Source organism: Nannospalax galili, unplaced genomic scaffold (genome assembly GCF_000622305.1).
Source record: "Nannospalax galili isolate Female #2095 unplaced genomic scaffold, S.galili_v1.0 scaffold406, whole genome shotgun sequence".
Taxonomy (NCBI): Eukaryota; Metazoa; Chordata; class Mammalia; order Rodentia; family Spalacidae; genus Nannospalax; species Nannospalax galili.
In genome coordinates this window covers 5,268,602-5,284,606 of record NW_008357033.1, presented here as the reverse complement: position 1 = coordinate 5,284,606, position 16,005 = coordinate 5,268,602, and the positions used below count along the sequence as shown (strand labels likewise).

The window sequence follows — 16,005 nt, the reverse complement described above, 5'->3', positions numbered from 1 at the left end:
CCTCACTCTCTCCAACAGAGCCTGGGAGAGGCACTCACTTTGGGAACAGCTCCCAGCCAGTCCAGGGAGGCCTCATCTTCATGTCCTGCACGGAGCCCACAAACAGATCACCTTTCTTTAACCTGCCATGTGGGAAAGTGCTGGCAGGGACGTGGAGACCGCCCTAAAAGCTGGCGCTGAGGAGCTAAGCTATAAATAGCCATGCTGGTCTCCCAAAGCAACCAACTCCAACAACAAAAAAGGCCCATCACCAAAAGAGTGTGCTTTCCTGGGCCCTCCAGGGGAGCCAGGCTGCTGCCCCAGACTCAGCTTGCACTTTTCTGGGAAGAGAGTTCAGTACCCCAATTCTCCCCATGCATGAGGGCTCGTAGAATGCCCATAGCACAGACCTACAAACTACATTGGGATGGAGAGTGAGGCCCCTCCTCTGCATGAATTACAGGTCTGTGCATTAAATGCAATTCCACAGGTCTTTACTGGGTGCCAACTACATGCTGAGCATCTCTGAGGACCCAGGCTGCTCTGCCCACAGGAGACTGCTCTCTGGGTTCATAAAGGATAACAAGGATGGCCACAGCTTGCCTTTCCCACCTGCCCACTGGGGCCAAGCAGATCAAGTATAGAATCTCATCTAACCTTCCTCAAATATGAGGGAGGGACAACTCTGCTTCCTAGTGCATAGCTGGGGAGACTGTGGCTCAGGGAGGCAGGATGGAAGCTCCTGAACTCCACTGGAGGCAGATTCACAACAGTGCCTTGCCTTGGGGCACTGACCAGACATGCATCTTGGGGGTAGATTTAGAACCCCTGAGAGCCAAGGAAGGAGCACAGTTAGGAAATGAGATTGGTGTGAAGGATCTGGAGCTGCCTCTCTAGTTTCTTCTTTCTGTGCAGAGAGCCTCCCACCAGGCAGACAGGTCTCCATCAGTCTCTGCATGTCTCCTCTCTCCAGATGTTTCCTCTGCAGAGAACCTCCTTCTCCATCAGTCCCTGCATATCCCCTCTCTCGTGTGTCTTCCGTAGAGAACCTCTCCTCCATCATTTCCTGAACTTCCCATTTCTAGCTGTGTCCTCAGCAGAGACCCTCCTTCTCAATTCCCCAAAGCCCTCCAAGATTCATCAATCCCTCAAGCTCCCGCTCAGATAGTTCAAGCCAGCTGCAAGCATTCTTGCTGCCACCCCTACCAGCAAGCCATCAAAATGTGGTATGGACACCTCACTATGCCCTAGGTGCTCTAAGGCATGAGGTCTGCAAGCTGCTCTGCCAAGGGTCAGATGGCAACTGCTTCCAGCTTTGTAAGGTGTCTGTCTCCAAACTAACCATTCAGCTCTGCCCCAGCAATGTGGGAGCCACAAGGGGCAACCTGTAAATGAATGGGTGTGGCTCTCTTCCAATAAAACTTTACAAAAACAGGGATTTGGCCAGTAGCTTGCTGACTCCTATGCTTTACCGGGTGCTTCTCAACTAACCCTTTGAGGCACTCTGAGTTCTCAGTGCACAGTGAGACCTCTTTTGGGAAAACACTGCATGCTCCAGCCTACCCTAGGGGTTCCCAATGCTTCTTGGCACATCCAAGATGCTCTGAGAAGTCCTGAAATAAACACCTGGATAGTGTGATCTAACCCAGTGCTCCCCTAATGTATTTAAAAGCAAAACCACAATAACTCCACTTCACACCCGCTAGGATGGCCGCAATACAAAAGGCAGAAAATAACCAACAGGACAAAAAGCAACAGGACCTCATAAATTGTACGTAGAAATGTAAAATAGTTCAGTCACCTTGGGACAAGCAGTTTAGCACTTTTGTAAAAAGCTAAACACAAAATCTAGCAATGTGGGCTGGTGCGATGGCTCAGCATGTAAAAGTGCTTGCCATGCAAGCCTGATAAGCCGAGTTCAGTTCCTGAACCCACCAACCAAATATTCTGCGTCCATATGACAGAATTTTATTTAGCTACAAAAAGGAATAAAGTACAGGTTGAGTATTCCTAATTCAAAACCCAAAATGTGGCCAGGGGAGCAGGCAGTGGACGTGTGTGTGTGTGTGTGTGTGTGTGTGTGTGTGTGTGTGTGTTCACACAGGTACAATCTGAAGAGTTTCATATACTTTCTTATAATTCTGTTAAAAACAATCTGGAGTGTTGAATACCTGTGACACTTTGGAAACAGCCATTTCCAAGCCATTTCCTGACCCTAAAATTAAGTCACTCATTCATTGATGCTTCCTGCCACCAGTGGGAGGCTCTCAAAGGGCATGTCAGAATACTACCGGACACTGCAGTATTCTTCCTAAATCAAGGTTCAAGCACTTTGCTAAAGGAGCCTCTTAGAGCCCACGGAAGACCACCGGGTGTGTGTTTAGCACAGATGCCTTCCATGTAAGTTTCCTCCAGCCTTCCTTCCTTTTCATGAGGTACAAGCTCCATCTGCTGAAAACCTCCAAGCACCTCCATGCACAGGGCTGTAGTAGGGGCTCTGTGTGGGTTAGATGCTATGCACACAACAGGCAGCTGACAGTGGTCCACATATAGGAGGGAAGAGTACTCACTTAACAGCAGAGTGCTGCAGGTGGGGATCATGAAAGATCATGCAGACATGTCCCTTAACCTTGAACATCCTAGATCCCCTGTGCACAATGCACAGCAGATAGCCAGTTGTGCCATTTATCCCGAGCAGGTGGAATGAAGGAAGGAACATGCTTAAAGGGTCAGCACCAGGGTACACAGTAGGTGCATAATAGATAAAGGTGGCCTTCCTTTCCCTACTGTACCCATCAGGACATGAAAAGAACCTTAGACAAAACTTTTATTTGTACAGCAACTTACTCCCATTACATAGTGTAGGATGTCAGTTTAAAATGTCATCATCTTCCTGGCATTGCCCAAATGGTCATGAATGCACAATAAGAGCAGATTTGGAGCTGTACTAAGCCCAATCTCTACTGCTACTACTGTTATACTAATAATCCCATTTTGTAGACCAAGACCGTGACAAAGGGATGTAAGTAGTAAGCCCAAGGTGACAGAATAGACATTCCTGCTGCAAGCCCCCAGGCCCGAGTCTCTGGGTCCCCATACTATGGCACCTAAACAACCTTTCAAGGCTGTCTGTGTAAGCAGCACCCACCCTTCAGCGGGGGTTTTCAGTGTAGAGCTCAGATAGGGTCAGAACACAAACCAATCCTTCCCAAAATGGAGCTCTGGGTCAGTTGGGGTGGCTTAGGGCAGATAGCTTCATATGGGGCAAAAGAGCAACTTGGGTTTTTCCTTGGGCCTTCTCTGCCCTTTAAATGCCATTGATAGTGAAGGAGTGCCCCGTGCTGCTTGGTGAATAGAGGGATGGCTCCATTCAGGCCTTTAGGGGGCCACTAACGTCTGCTGGATAATAGGACGCCAGAACAGTGGACTTCAGCAAGAATATCCCAGCTTCAGCATGACAGGGACCCAGGGGCAGGAAATAAAGGAGTGACCTCTTAGGCCTGGGGGAATAGATTTGTAAGGGATTTATGATCTGTTATAAAAAAGATAGATCTACTGTGTTTTGGTTGCTTAAATCCCCATTTGCTATTTTTGTAATCAGTTAAATTTTCAACGGTTAGAAAAAAAAGTTCATAATCCTACTTGGACAACAAAGAGTCACTTTGGTTAGAACTGGTAAATCTCCTGACCCCTCCCTGCTCTCCTTAGCTGTGTTCAAGGGTCCCCAGTGCCTCACCGATGGGGACAATGAGTGGCAGGACCCTTTCCAGGACAGATGAGGTTCTCTGTGCACAGGGCTTGAGGCAGCAGAGGCAGGTATCTGGGGTGTAGGGAGCCAATGATGGACTGGCTGTGTGCTCAGGCTACGTCCTTGTGGTAGTTAAGTGTAAGATGGAGATTTTTCTTCTGTCCACTCCCCAGGGCTGATTTCAGTTAATGTTAATGTTAACAAAATTGAATTAATAAGGGGCTGGAGAGATGGCTCAGTAGTTAAGAGCACTGGCTGCTCTTGCAGAAGACCCAGGTTTTGATTCCTGGCCCTTACATGGTGGCTAACAACCATCAATAACTCTAGTTCCAAGGGATTCCAACACTGTCTTCTGACCTCCACAGGCACTGCACAACATGGATGCACTTATATACATGTAGGCAATTAATTCACTCATACACATAAAATAAAAAATTAAAAATTAATAAATAAATATTACAAATGCACTGCTCTTCCCACTCAGCTTCTATGTGTATCCTAACAGGTTTTTAGTACTGTAGCTACCAAACCATCTCCCAGCCTCATCTGAAACTTTTTTTCTTCTTTGAGACAGGGTCTCACTATGTAGTACCAGCAGGAATGAACTCATTATGTAGACCAAGCTGGTCTCAAACTCACAGAGATATGCCTGCCTCTGCCTCCCCCACACCCATGTTGGGATTAAAGGCATACACCACCATGCCCAACTATAGATTTATTTATTTATTTTGCATGTCTGTATGTCTTTGTGAGTGCTTACATGAATATACATACACCATGGGAATTCAGTGCCTGCAGAGGCCAGAAGAGGGTGTTGGATCTCCTAGAACTACAGTTATGGATGGTTGTTAGCTATCATGTGGGTGTTGGGACCTGAACCTGGATCCTCTACAAGGGTAGCCAGTGTTCTTAACCGCTGAGTCATCTCTCCAGTCAACCCCATCTGAAACTTTTTAAACGCCAACATTCCATAGTTGACCTCATGGGAAAAGCTGCAGGTACCCTAAAAGTATGATGTAAAATTGCCAGTGGGTGGGCCATACAAAGCTTGCTTTCATCATAAATGAATTTCATGTTCAGACTCCAGTCCCATCGCCAAACTATCTAATTATGTATATGCAAAATAGCCCAGAGTCTAAGCAAGTCAGACTATTTGTAGCATTTGCATTTCAGATAAGGGCTGCAGGTCTTATACAATTCTCCACACCTCATCTTCCCCCTCACCTCAATGGCAGAGTCTCTCCACATCAACATATTTGCTTCCTCATTCTTTTATGTTATTGCATACTTTCTCTGATGGGACATTTTAAATGTGTCCTTTGTCTTTTTTTTTTTTTTTTTTTAAGCCATCACAAACAGTGGACATGCTCAGGCTCTGCACTAGACTGGTCATACCACAGTAAGAGCTTTCACAAATGGATTTTAAGGGTGCCTGTTGGAGGCCTGGCTTCAGTTGCTATTTATCAAAAACAAAAACTGGAAGCCAAGCGTGGAGGCTCACGCTCTTAATCCCAGTGCTCGGGAAGCAGAGATAGGTGGAACTCTGTGAGATCGAGGCCAGCCTGTTCTACACAGTGAATTCTAGGCCAGGTAGGGCTACAGGGAAGCCCTGTGTCAAAAAAAACAAAAACAAAAACCAAACAAAAAATTTTTTTAAATTAAAAAACTGGAGTCTGGGGAAATTTGGGGCCTCCCATGAGCCTCTTTAAGGAAGGACTCATCTGCATGTGTAAGATGGGGAAACATCTCACAGCGCAGGGCAGCAGTGCAGGAGTGTTGGTTGAGTCAGGGGAACAGGTCAGTCACTTACCTAGGGGAGGGAATAAACCATCGTCCTCCAAGATGGCTTCTGCCCTTGCTTCTCCAACAGCTTGGGCACTTGTGCCCCCCAGCTTCCCTCTGGCCAGGCAGAAACCTCAGCTTCCTGCACCCAGACCATACCCTCTGCAGCCTGGGACAGAACAGTTCTACAGCCAGGGATAGAGCTCTGCCTTATTTCTAGAGCTGATCTTATATGGGTAGTCCCTTTAAGGGCAGCTCACAGAATCATTTCCAACCATCCAGAATGGCACTAGGTTCAGGTAACTTTGCAGCCTCTCATGAGCAATATCAGGAAAGGCCCTCCTTGGATGTGAGGCCTTATTGTCACACACACACACACACACACACACACACACACACACACACACACACACACTCTGCAAGGCAAGGTCACTGCCTCCACTGCTCCTTCAGCTGCAGAGTGTGCCCCTGGCATCTAAGGTTACCTTCTCACTTCTCAGGTCCTTGCTCAAATGCCACCCCTCAAACTGGCCCGCCCTGATTGACCCCAAGACACTCTCAAGTCCCTTTTTCCACTAGCATTTTTTTAGGAGACTGGCCTTGACTTACTGAGATACTTCCTCTTATTTGGTTGTTTATATACCCAATTTTGTTCATGCTATACCCAAGAACCTACACTGACACCAGGAACAGAGCAGGCACTCTCTGAAGGTATATATATCAGCTTTATCCATGGGGCAGACATTCCAAGACCCCCAGGGGCTGTCTGACACCACAGACAGTACTGGAACCTACTGGACATTATGTTTCCCTGTATGCACATATTTAGGATAAGCCTAATTTTTAAATCAGGCATAAGGAAACACTAACAATGGGTTACAAAGGGCTGGAGAGATGGCTCCGTGGTTAAGAGCACTGGCTGCTCTTACAGAGGGCCAGGGTTTGGTTCCCAGCCATTCATAACTCCAGTTCCAGGAGATATGACACCCTCTTCTAGCCTCTAGCAGACATAGCATACATAAGTGCAGTTACATACATGTAGGCAAACACTCATACACATAAAATGAACAAATAAAAAAATTTTAAAAAGGTCTTGGCAGCCTTAGCACAGGAGTTTTTTCTCTCCTTATTAAGTGAAAAATTTTGCAGGGTGTGGTGGTACATAGCACTTGGGAGGCTGAAGCAGGAGGATTGAGAGTTCAAGCCATTCTGGGCTATGTACAAATTTGAGGCCAGCCTAAGCTACATAGCAAAATCCTTTTCCCCCAGCACACACACACACACACACACAATTTTATTTTTTCACTTAAAGAAAGCACTTGCAAAAAGAAAAGGCACTTATTAGCTCCTTCTGATTATCTGAAATGCCAGCATCATTGCTTGTACTTGGGTCATCATTAAATCAAGTACAGGTCACCTGAGCACAAGCACTGTGATATACCACAGGATCTGCTAGCCAAGATGGCAGGCAGCATATACAGTACAGATACACCAGGAAAAGAGATAAATGATAGAGATCAACTGGAGAAGACAGCTGATGTCAACCTCTGGCCGCATGCACACACACATGTGCATACACACATACACACACACACACACACACACACACACACACACACACACACTTCCAGGATATATATGATGAAACCATTCAAAGGCAGCCCACAAAATAATTTCTAACTTCAGAAAAGCACCAGGTCCATGTAAACTTGGGACCTCCCTCAAGCGTCCATCAGGAAAGGCTGACACGAGATGTGAGCTGATCACAGGTAAGGGGAGTAACTACTGTACATGAACAGATGCCCTGGGTACTGCCCCTTCCTAGTTGTCACCCTCCATCCCCAGGCTCCAGGTACGTTCAACGTTGCAGCTGAAATCCACAAGCCCCCTCAGCACCTCAGATGTCTGCGCTCCAGTCTGTTAGTCCCTCCACCTAGCTGCTCTGTCAACCACATGAACTTCCATTCACCCTTCACAGCTCAGTTTTGGCACGCATTACTGCCTCCAGGAAGTCTTTCCCTCAGGTTATGTGTGTGGGCTCACTCTTGGCTCTGTGCAAGCATCTTACAGATTTGTTGTCTTATGTTTCAGAAACTTTTTCTCCTATCACTTCCTGACATCCTCCACTGGGCTGGGTGCTCATCTCTGGGCTCAGAGAAGGTGAGCAGCACCCAGGAGATGTTCAGAAAATAAACAAGAATTTAGTAAAGTCAGTAAACTAAGAGAGCCCACCTTTTTCTACCATGAGGTGGCCACCAATGCTCGGCTGATGAACCTTCTCTCCAGAAAGCTAAAAGTGTCCTGTAGATATTCAAAGATTTAGATTGGGTCTGCTTGAGAAAAATACATCTGTTTATTGGGCACTTACATGGTACTAGGTGTTTTTTAAAACAATCTCTTTTGCTGCTAAGGAGAGTACATGTATCCATGTTCAGAGGAGCATACAGCAGCTCCCAGAGACCACACAAGCTGCCCTGGGCACACCCCTGGCGGGAGGAGAAGGCAGGGATTCCAGCTGGACTCCAGCACCTGTCTACTGAGATCTACACTGCAGCCTTATGCATGATGATGTGATGGGCAAGGGTGGAGTGGGGTCTACTCCCACCCATCTCTGCGGCTCAGGCCCAGCCATGAATCTGCACCTGCAGAAGGAGCCAAAAGGAACACTGTGCCTAGGTGAGCAGGAGCTGACCCACACACCTGCTTACGGCCCAGTCAGGCTCTCACAATATACTGTCTCACGTATCCTCAAAAGCTACCCTGAGAGGCCAGAAAGGCAGGGAACAGGCTAACCCCTATGATGGTTTGGCTATTAAATGCCCCCCAGAGGCCCAGGTGTTTAAAGGCTTGGCCCCCAACACAAGCACTGTTGGGGAATCATGGAACCCTTAGGAGGTAGAGCCTTGTAGGAGGAAGCTAGAACATTGAGGGCATCCCCTTGTGTGACCTTGGGTGATGCTCTAGTCCAGACCCCTTCCTGTGTCTATCTACCGCTCAGCTGCAGGGAGCTGCAGGGAGCTGCCTGCTCCACCGCATGCTCCCGCCATGATGCACTCTGCCACCATGGGCCCAAACAATCAGCCACGACTAAACCTTCTAAAACCTTGAGCTCACATAAACTTCTCCTCCTTGAAACTTTACCTGGGGTATTGTTTCAGCAAGAGAAAGCTGACACAACTCCCCATTTCACAGGTGGAAGAACCAATCACATTCTTCCTATTTGGCAGACCTGTCCTAACAGCTGTGGGTGCCAGGAAGGTGTTACCACCTCTGGTATTATCAGGTGGGGTTATCCACATCCATTCAGACCATAAAACTGAACTGGAAGGCCTTAGGCACATTCAGCCTTCTCCCACTGCTCATTCCAGCAGATGTTTACGGCACACCTCAAATAGAGGGAGAACTACAGTGAACAAAAGAAACCAGCTATGCCAATGGAGTTTAACTACATTGCAGGAAGAACAAGGACACAAGTTCACAAAGAGTTTCAGGAAAGAGCAACATAGAGAAAAGCTGAGGGATGAGGCTGCTGACTACACTGGGCTTCTCAGGAGAGCCTCCAAAAGGCTGAATTAGGACTTGGAGAACACAGAGGATCTGGTGGGGACTTGCACAGAAAAAGGAGAAAAGGCCAGGAAAGCAATCCTGGGATGGGCTGGGACATGCACAGGGAAGGAGGCTAACCGGGAGGGGGGTTAGAGGAGAAAGGGGAGCAGGGAGAAGAGAAAGAGGAGGAGGAAGATGATGAGGAGGAGGAGGAAGAGGGAGAGAGGAGAAAAGAGGAAGAGGAAAAGGAGGGGTAGGAGAAAGGAGAAGAGGAAGAAGAGATGGAGGAGGAAGATGAGAAAGAAGGAAAAGAGGAAGAGGAGGAGTAAGGGTGAGAAGGAAGGGGAAAAAGAAGAGGAGGGAAAGGGAGGAGGGAAGAGGGGGAAGGGAAGGGGGGACAATGCAGGTGCTTGGGAGGTGCCTGGCCTCACAAGAACAGGTTTTACTCCTCTGAGCCCAAATTTCTGTCCAAAGATTAATTAAGATATATTTGAGACAAAAATACAAAAGAAACAAACCTCTTACAGTGAAGACAATCTGGAACAAGGCAGCATCCTTCTGAACAGAGAAGCAGCTGGAAGCCCTGGGAGCTCAGCTTGGTGGTGCACACCACACGCCCCAGCATGTCCCTGCATAGGTTTCTGTACAAAAGCAACTGTGATTGTATACACTGTGAATCCAGTGATGCTCACAAAACCTGGGGGGGGGGGTGCACCAGGAGGGAACTTGAGAAAGTAAAGTGAAGACAAAGTCCATCTTGTCATCAAACTCAATCCCACCAAAGGACACAGGCTCAAGATTTAGAACTGCAAACATACTTAGATAACTGCGTGGATCTGATGCATAATGGGCTGTTACTAAGGGAAACCAGCATGGCCAGATTTTGAAATGTGACATTAGAAAGACAAGCTGGCCCACACCACAAGGCTCCTTCTAGAGTCAGAACTTAGGGCAGATGCAGAACTTAGGGCAGAACTGGGTTTGCCTCTTCTGCTGAATCAGTAAAGAGAAAAGGGAAAAAATTTTAACTGGGTTTGATGTGGCTTGGGCTGGGTGTTCTGAGCAAAATGAGGCCATGTCAGTTGACAGCAGGAAGGAGTTCCTGTTGTTGATCTTATGGATACCTGTGCACTTGCTTCACTTCTTCATTAGACTGTGAGGTCTGTCACCTCTGCCTGCCCCAAACACAGTGTCTTTCTAACATGCACTAAGAGGTGGACATTTGTGGAATGGATGAACCAGTAGGAGCAAGCAAGCATGGGGACCCTGAATGAGGTCCCTGGAGTTGGGCGACACTGGGGAGAACAGAGGTACACTGACGACTCAAGGGGGAGTGAGGAACCTGTGAACAGGCCACACAACCAAGAGGCCAGGAGACATGGTGAAGGAACAGTCTAGGGAAACTGACCTGGTATTCCAAGGACCACCATGTGGAGAAGAATTGGGAGCCTTCTTCCCAGAGCCACAGGGAACTCTCAGCTGAATCTAAGAAGCACTTCCTAAAAGCATTCCCCAGCCTGGGTTTAGTGACTGCTCATGTTCGGGGTGTGCTGGGGCAAGGTGAGAGTCCAAGTTATTTCATGGGAGAATAAGTTTGGGAAACTAGGTTAACCAAAGGGACATGGATGATAGAAAATGACATAGCTGTCAGCCTCCTCAAACTTTCTGGCTCCAAATACTCATAGTGAACCCTTCATACAGTCTCTGGAGTCCAAGCTCTCCTCCCAGGAGAGGAGTTGGAGGTATCTGTGCTGGATAGCTCCAGCTGTTACCTTGACACACCTGGGCAAAGAGAACCTCAATTGAGACATTTCATCTGTTTAACTGGCCTCTGGGCATGTCTGTGACGTATTTATTGTTGAGTGATATGGGTGGGCTAAGCACATTGTGGGTGCTGCCACCCCTAGATAGGTGGGCCTAGGTTGCATAAGAAAGCAGGCTGAGCACAGGACAGGGGAGCAAGCCAGTAAGCAGCATTCCTCCATGGCTTGTGTTTCAGCTCCTGCCTCCAGGTTCCTGCTCTGAGTTCCGCCCTGGCTTCCTTCAGTGACAGATTGTCAACTGAAAGAATAAGATGACATATACCCTTTCCTCTCCAAGGTCAGTGTTTTATCAAAGCAACAGAGAAGCAAAATAAAACACTGACCAAAGCACCTGAGGGAAGGGCACATGTCACCCCAGTACTTGAGTACTTTCAGGACATGGCACTCAGTACTGTGTAGATAAAACAGGTATATTCTGCATGGACTTCATTCTGAATGAGCAAGTGGCTACTGGAAAGGTTCTCATGTGAGGATGCAGACTAATTCCTGCCACTTGGTGGTCAGATGTGTGGTAAAGACACAGCATAGCGGTGCTGGGGGTGACAGAAACTGATGAGTGAGAAGCTTAACAAAGCATGAGTTCCTGCCAGAACAGCCACCCTTGCCTCTTCTCATGTAGGGTTTTCTATAACACATCACCTGCCTGACTTTCTCAACCATCCACTCATCTCAATAACCACCCAGAGCCCTCCAAAGCCTGGCAGTAGTAGGTGAACCCAAACAGGTGCTGGCGGCTTCCTGACTGAAGAGTGCAGACAGCAAGAAGATACATTACACAGTAATGTGGGCTGGTGAGATGGCTCAAAAAGTAAAGGCACCTGCCACCAAGCCTGACGGCTTGAGTTCAATCTCTAAGACTCATACAGTGGAAGGAGAACTGACTCTGGCAAGAGTTGTCCTCTGCCTCCACATGTGTACCATGGCACATGCTGCACATTAAAATAAAAATGTAATGAAAAATTTAAAAACAAAACCAGTAACTTAACTAAGATTTTCCATGCTACAAAAGGAATGGTGGGGAAAATCTCACAGGCACTTACACAGAGACTGTGTCCACTCTGTAGCAACAGGATGGGTTCCTGAAGCGCAGAAACCATGTTTTATAGGCTTTAAATTCTGAAGGTCTGAAACAGTCCCTGTATACACCTCCAGGGAGTCCTGGCCCAGTGTTGAAGGAAACCACACCACTCTGTCCAGATGGAAGCCACCTCCTCCCTAGTGCCTATTATCCGGGTGTTCAGTTTGAAACTGTGGTTCGCTAGGTCTTGGGTAGATAAGCCATCAGTTTGAATGCTAACTGCTCAGAAGACCACCATTTGAATGGCAGTACTTTGAAAAGCATTTAAAATTTAGCCCAGTGGTAGAGTGCTTGCCTAGCAAGTACATGGCCCTGGGTTTGGTCCACAGTTAAAAAAAAAAAAAGACCTAAATAAATGAAGAGCTGATTATACCATGTTCATGGACAGAAAGGCTCAATTATAGAGGGGAACCTTTCTTCGAATAAAGCTGAAAGTTCAACAAACTTCCAACCAAAATTTCCACAAAGTTGTTCTGTTTTTGGTGGTGGCTGTTGGTTAGGCTAACAGGCTGATTCTAACATTCATTTGAAACACCAGGACCATTTTGGGAAATAAATGAGCTTTACCAGGCAAAGGTCCACAACAACAACAGGTGTGGTACTGACACACACAGAGGCAAAGGGATCGACAGATAGGGCAGAGGGCCTCAAGCAGACTTTTAGGAAAAGGGTATATAGAAGCAGACACTGAGAAAGGATGAAGGATCAGTTAACTGCTACTGGGAAAATTCATTATTCATATAAAAAACAAAGCTAGATTTCCACTTTATATCATATAAAAATAAAATTAAGCATTATATTCCTAATTGTGAAAAAACCCCAAAACTTTAAAAACACTTAAAAGAAAATACAGAAATTGTTTTTACAGCTTTAAGGTAGAAAATCCATTCTAAATAAGGGACCAAAACTGCATCCAAAAATGGAGACACTGACATACACACAACTTCAGTAATAAAATTGAAAATTTTGTGCACTATAAATAAGAAAGAAAAACACACTGGGAAAAGACTTTATAGCTCAGAAAACATTTTAAAAAGTATCTGCCTAGACACAATATCCACAGAAAGACACAAGCCCAAAGTTCACAGGTGAGGACAGCAACAGCAAAACACATGGGCAGATGCTCAACCTCACCTGCAATTAGAGAAAGGCATATTTAACACAGTGAAATACCATTTACTACCCAGGAGATACAAAACTCAGCCAAGTGAGCTGGCAAAGGCCTGTGACCTTTGCACTTGGAAGGCAGATGCAGGAGGATGGCTGCAAGTTCAAGCCTGGTCTACATAGCAAGTTTCAGGTCAGCCAGGACTACAGAGCTAGCACATCTAGGAAAAACAAAATGAAACAAACAAAAACAAAGGGGGTAGATTTGATCAAAACACCTTATATGCATATATGAAATTCTCAATAAAAAAAAAATCAACAAAATCCACCTGACCAGACCAAGTGGCATGGAGAAGGGGAACAGCAGAAATCCTTGAAAGTTCATATTTAGCATGAAATTAAAGCCACCTCTTTGTATTATCTGATAAAATAGACAACACATGTACCCTCAAATGAGCAGTTACACCCTTAGGTACTGCATGGTTTAAATCTGTCCCCTACTGCTATGGATTAGAGTGTGAACTGCCAATGCAACAGCGTTGAAAGGTGGCACATGAGGATGGATTCCAATAGCTACCATGAGATGAATGGGAGTAGATTCCTAATGCAAAGCTGAGCTTGGCCCCTTCTCCCTCCAGCACCTGTGCTCTCTTACTCTTCTGCTTCCACCATAGAATGGTCAGCACAGACCCTTTCTAGGTGCTGGGCCCCTGACCCTGGACTTCCCAAATTGCTATAAGTATAGGAAATGGATCTCTGCTCTTTATAAGTTACGCAGTCTCAGCTATTCTGTTACAGCAGCATAAAACAGATAGGATGGGCATACAGCCTGGAAACCATAGCTGGTATGCTCAAAAAAGCACAGCATAAGAAAGAGGCAGCTTGCTGGGTGACAGTGGCAATGGGCCAGTCTAACCCCATCCAGACCACCTGGGAGATACAATGTAACCATTCCCACAATGCAATATATACAGTGTGTGTGAAAGAGACAAGTATGTGTGTATCAATAGAGACAATGTTAAAACACTCGTGAGAGAAGAAATAGTAAAAAATGTAAGCAATGGATACTATCCATACAAAATTTTACAGTATGTATGGAAGACATTCTATTTGAGGCACACACAGAAGGACGTGAGAATGATAAATCTAAATTCAGCAAAGCTTCTAGAGGAAAGGAGAAAAAGCAGTATCTAAGAAAATAAAAATCACTCTTAAGCCACTGTTCACGCCCATATTCACTATTACAATTGATACAAGGCAGGGGAGACTTCTTCAATGAAATCAGGACTTTTCAGATGGAAAAAACCCTCATATTGAAAACATCTATTCAATGCCTGGGCCAAGGGATTCTTTTGCTCTGTTGAGTCAGGGCCACTGTGTACAGTTACACTGGGTGTGGGAGATCTCGTCTCAAAAGACAAAACAAACTGGAAGCTGGGTGTTGTGGCACACGCTTTAATCCCAGTACTCAGAAAGCAGATACAGGTGAATTTCTCTGAGATCAAGGCCATCCTGGTGTACACAGTGAGTTCCAGGCCAGTTAGAACTACAGGGAGACCCTGTCTCAAACAAACAAACCCCCAAAACAGCAGCACATCAGACTGATATTTCCTTGGATTATTCAATGTGCCCCTTACACAGTTAGTTATATTCCTGAGCCCTCTGATAAAACTACCCACTTCTGGCAAAAAGGGCGCTCACAACCTTCTGGGTATTTTCAGACAGTACTGAGACTAACTCTTAAGCATATTCGAGACTGGCTTCTCCACACCCTGTATCCATTAAAGTGAGTCTACCCATCTAAAAACCACTCCAGGCACTGAAAGAAGCTAGCTCCCCCACCCCCACTTTCTAGGTTAAATATACTCTCGACTTCACTTACTGTAAAACCACTCCATCTTCTCTTATGTTTAAAATGAATTTTTAAACTATCTGTCCTTTTACCAAGTACTTCCCTCCCTAGTAAGCAACTAGGCATGCTGACTTGTTATCAAAGAGCAAGAAAATGTTCCTCTTAGCCATTCCTATGGGATATCGTGGAAGACTCCCCTAGGCTTGCTTCTAGGGCAGTCAGATGCCCCCAGCAGCCAGGAAGTGCTGGGCTGGCAAGAGGAAGGTCAGGAGCCAGGAAGAAAGGAAAGCAGGGGGAGGGGAGGACAAGGCCAGCTGGGCAGAGCCCCCATCTACAAGGGACATCAGCACGTCTCTACTTACTCCCAGAACTCCATGACCGGGGAGGTGGCATTCTGCAGGGACACATGACTGTAGTTGCTCATATTCAGTTTCTGGAACTCCACACATTTCTCTGCAGTAGGAACAAGACAAGACACAGGAGGAAATCAACCTTCATGGGGCTGAACCTGAGAACACATACAGCTGATGGTGTGGCGGGCTGGCCACACCAGACAACGGGAGTCGGCTCTGGAGAATGGTTACTTCTCAAATAGTTTGCAGGAGGTCTGAGTTTGTCAGGAGGCCTGGGCTGGTTAGGACAGAAGGACAGGGTGGGGGTAGAACCTTGTTCTTCTGTTCCTACCCAGAATCTACCACTTGCTACCTTCATCACCCCCACCCCATCTGCTTTTCTTTCCTCTCTTTCTCTGCTTCAGTCCTGTCCATGGTGTTGGTCTCTCCTGTCCAGAGGCCCTGGCTGGAACAAACAGAATGGGCTGATGTGCTGCCCCTGGGGGCTCTGACACAGTTGAGATTTCCCACTTAGGTAAAAAGGGGCAAAGACTGTGGTGGCCTTATGAAGATGTGAGGGCTGGAAAGATGAACAGGCAGGAACACACACAGAGAAAGAGTCTTCGTTTGTCCATTCCCTCACTCAGTCCAAGTAGACAGAAAACTGGCTATTGGAAATCTCAGAATCTGATCACCAAGAGACTCAAGCAAAAACATTCTAGTGTTGATATTTGCAGGCCCAGAGACCCCAAGAGCCG

General features: G+C 46.5%; 1 protein-coding gene across 1 annotated transcript in view; it reads right to left on the bottom strand.

The window, feature by feature from the left end:
• The window catches only part of Slc6a11 (solute carrier family 6 member 11), a 133,526-nt gene that overhangs the window by 109,647 nt on the left and 7,874 nt on the right, over nt 1–16,005 (bottom strand). Inside the window, exon 4 of the mRNA XM_008854892.1 lies at nt 15,278–15,368. Coding sequence (XP_008853114.1) covers nt 15,278–15,368 — 91 coding nt within the window. The remainder of the gene's footprint in view (nt 1–15,277; nt 15,369–16,005) is intronic.